The sequence below is a fragment of the Galeopterus variegatus genome, unplaced genomic scaffold, assembly GCF_000696425.1.
Source record: "Galeopterus variegatus unplaced genomic scaffold, G_variegatus-3.0.2 Scaffold5814, whole genome shotgun sequence".
NCBI classification, from domain to species: domain Eukaryota; kingdom Metazoa; phylum Chordata; class Mammalia; order Dermoptera; family Cynocephalidae; genus Galeopterus; species Galeopterus variegatus.
Window position 1 is genome coordinate 82,449 of NW_007731925.1, and position 3,015 is coordinate 85,463.

At 56.8% G+C, this 3,015-nt stretch overlaps 1 protein-coding gene across 1 annotated transcript; it reads right to left on the reverse strand.

Annotated features, from left to right (window-relative positions):
* Positions 1–678: 678 nt before the first annotated feature.
* Positions 679–2,419, reverse strand: LOC103605439. The gene is made up of 5 exons (XM_008590026.1): positions 2,316–2,419; positions 1,826–2,229; positions 1,476–1,498; positions 949–992; positions 679–862 (listed from the first exon to the last, which is right to left on the reverse strand). Exons 1-5 carry the CDS (start codon positions 2,417–2,419, stop codon positions 679–681), a joined length of 759 nt encoding a protein of 252 aa, XP_008588248.1.
* Between the last annotated feature and the right edge of the window lie 596 nt (positions 2,420–3,015).

Here is a 3,015-nt window from a genome sequence, read left to right on the forward strand (position 1 = left end):
AAACCCCACAAACAAATCACAAACATATCTATGGGTAGCATTTGATCCCTAGCCCAAGACCAAAACAGAAATGCAAAGCCAGATAGTGATTCTTGAGACCCAAGACCAGAGGCCCCATGCCATGGAAGCCCAACCCCTCCCCAGCAGGAACAGGCAATACCTTACAAATAAATGGTCTTTTTATTGTGTGTCCATGAAAATAAAGTCAGGGTGGCCTTTGGCCAAAAAGGTTTCAATGAACAAGAGACATGCATGACAACAACCGTATTCTTCTCGGGAGTCAGTTCTTTCCCTCCCAGGACTTAAGGGTCACAGGCAACCAGGGCCAGGAGGCTCCAGAGGAACACAAGCCCAGGACCACCATACACTGGAGGGCCTGAGTCTGCTGCCTCCCTGGCAGGACAAGGCAGGGAGAACAAACACTGCCTCGGGCTAGGCCCAGCCTCCAGAAGCTAGAACACACGAAAAACCTCCACCCTCACCCCCATCAAATACTGCTTGAAGAAGTCAGCCAGGACTTCTGAGAAGAGCTGGCTCTGAAGCCAAAAACCCTAAGGGCTCCATCCAGAAGGGGTTGCCCACTCGAAGCTCCCAGTAGTAGTAAACAAAGAGGAGGATGGCATTTAAGAGCAGTAAAAGCAGCAGCTGGCCCCAGAACGGGACCCTAAGGGCCTGCTTTCATGGCTGGATGGTGTATTGGGTGAGACATGAAGAGCAGGAACATGAAGATGAGGATAAAGAAGAGGAGGAGGAGGATGTAGGATAAAAGGATAGGTCCTTGGAGCTCTTGGAGATGCTGGAAATGCGGCTGTAGTGTGCGATGCTCTGGTAGGAACTGTCCAAGACATACTTGGGGTGTTCCCTGAGGGAAAAGAGGTGAGCAAGTGGGCCAGGAGAGCCTGGGCCCAGAACCAGCCCCGTCCCTGGGCCTGTCCAGTACTCACCTACCCGCTGTCCTCTTCCGAAGAAGACAAAAGACTGTCATCTCGAATCTGCAGAAGGAAGTCAGGGTGAGGGAACTGGTTGGTGGGATCACCATGGCCCTATCATATCCCTCAGTCCAAACTTCCTTGGCCAGCACACTCTGACCATTATTTAAAGGCCATGGACCTGCCCCTTGCAGAATCTTCTGGGTTCCCGGCCTTTTGTCTGTGGGGCCTTGCCACTCGCTCACTGACTGTTCTGGCTGCCTGTGCTCCAGCACCCTCCTTTCTATCCTAAGGATTCTCAGAAAGAGTATGCACCTAGATCTCAGACCAGGGTCCAGGCCATGTGCCGTCCCATGCACTCAAGTCAAATAGATCTCACGGATCCCCATAGTAGGGCACTGAACAAACAGGTGTCTGCTGACCCTAACTCTCCCTGGGGAATGTAGGGTGCACACAGTGTCTCCCCTCCTGCACTGTATTTGCCCAAACCCAGCTATGGTCCCCTCAGTTTGGATCAAAGTACAAGATGCCTGACAGCCAGCTAACCTGGTGGTGGAAGGAGTCAGCAACTGAGAGCTAAGTCAGGCGCTGGTGGAAGCATTTGGATGTACCCACAGAATCGGCCTCCCCGGAAGTCCTGGTGGTCAGGTAACTCTCCTCATAGTACTCGTCATTACAGCCTTAGGAAGGGGGCATGCTTAGCAGAGGAAGCGTCGGTGTCCCCTGCCTGGCCCAATGGAACTAATCTGTAATTCCATTATGGGCCTATGACAAAGTTTCTCCCTCCTAGGGTTGCTGAGAGGTGGGGGGGTTTGGGCCTCAGGTTCTCCCTGAGACCGGGGTCCCTGACGGAGTGGGCTGCAGGTATCAGGGTGCCCACCCCATTCCTGCCTTACTCTTGCTCTGGTCAAGTGAGGTGTCCTCTTTCTTGGGCAGAATGTACATATCCGATGAGCCCTCGAGTGCTGAATACAAGTCTGAATTGGGCAGGGGGAACAGTCCATGTGCCCCCCAGGATTTCCTCCCTTCTCCACAGCGCCCCAATCGGCCAACGCCCTTGCCACACAGTCCCGACCCATCCTCCCCATCTCCCATGCCCCGTTCCCATCCCATGGGCGGCCAGGTGGGCCTCTGGGGCTGGGTCTCACTGGAGATCCCATAGGAGGAGGCAGACGAGTTAGAGAGCAAAAGCCTCCTCTGCCTCTGGGTGATGCACTTGAAGATTTCCTCTTCCAAGAGATTGTTAGTGCAGCCTGGCCAGACACGGGGCGCAGGGCGGTCAGGGGTATGGTCCGCAAACCTGGGGGAGAGCACAGGGGGGACACGGGGAACGGGTGCGGGGGAAGGAGCGGGACGAAACGCGGGGAGCAGGTCCCGGGAGGGGACCCGACCGCCTCCGGCCGCCACGTACCCAAGACGTTCCCGTGCGGGATGAACTGGAGCGGCAGGGCGGCCAGTTCGGGGTCCGACACAACCTCAGACTCGTCCATGGCGGGCGCAGCCGGCACCGGGAGGCGGGAGGCGAAGGCCTGCGGGTGGACACAAGCCTAGCAATGGCTGCCTAGCAGCAGCGTGGGGGCAGCGCGAGCGCATGGGAGCAGCCGCGCTGGCGTCATGGTGACGTCACGCCTGTGTCACAGTCGTGGGAGTGGGCGGGGCTTGCTGTGCCCGGGGGGCGGAGCTAGAGATCCCAACATCCCCAAGGGCGGAAGAGGCTGCAGGGTGGTGAGGGGCGGGGCCTTCATGAGCCAAAACAGTGCAGACTGGTGTGGCTGTGGGAGTGGGGCGTGCATGGCGTGTGGCGATGTCACCTGCTGGGGTGTTTAGGGTGGACCAAAGAGAGAGACAGGACCTGCTGGAGCCGAGCCGGCAGACACTGGCCAGGACAGAGGAGTGGGTGGGATGGGCGCGTTTGGGGCATTTTAGGTCCCTGAGATTCTTGGGCTTCACCCTGTCCTTGCATCTCCCTGCCGCCCGCCGTCACTCCCTGTCCCCGGACTCCAGGTCACTGGTTTGAATCCCCAAACCAGACAACTGCCAAAAAAAAAAAAAAAAGAAAAAAAAAGAAAAAGGAACAAAAACTGAA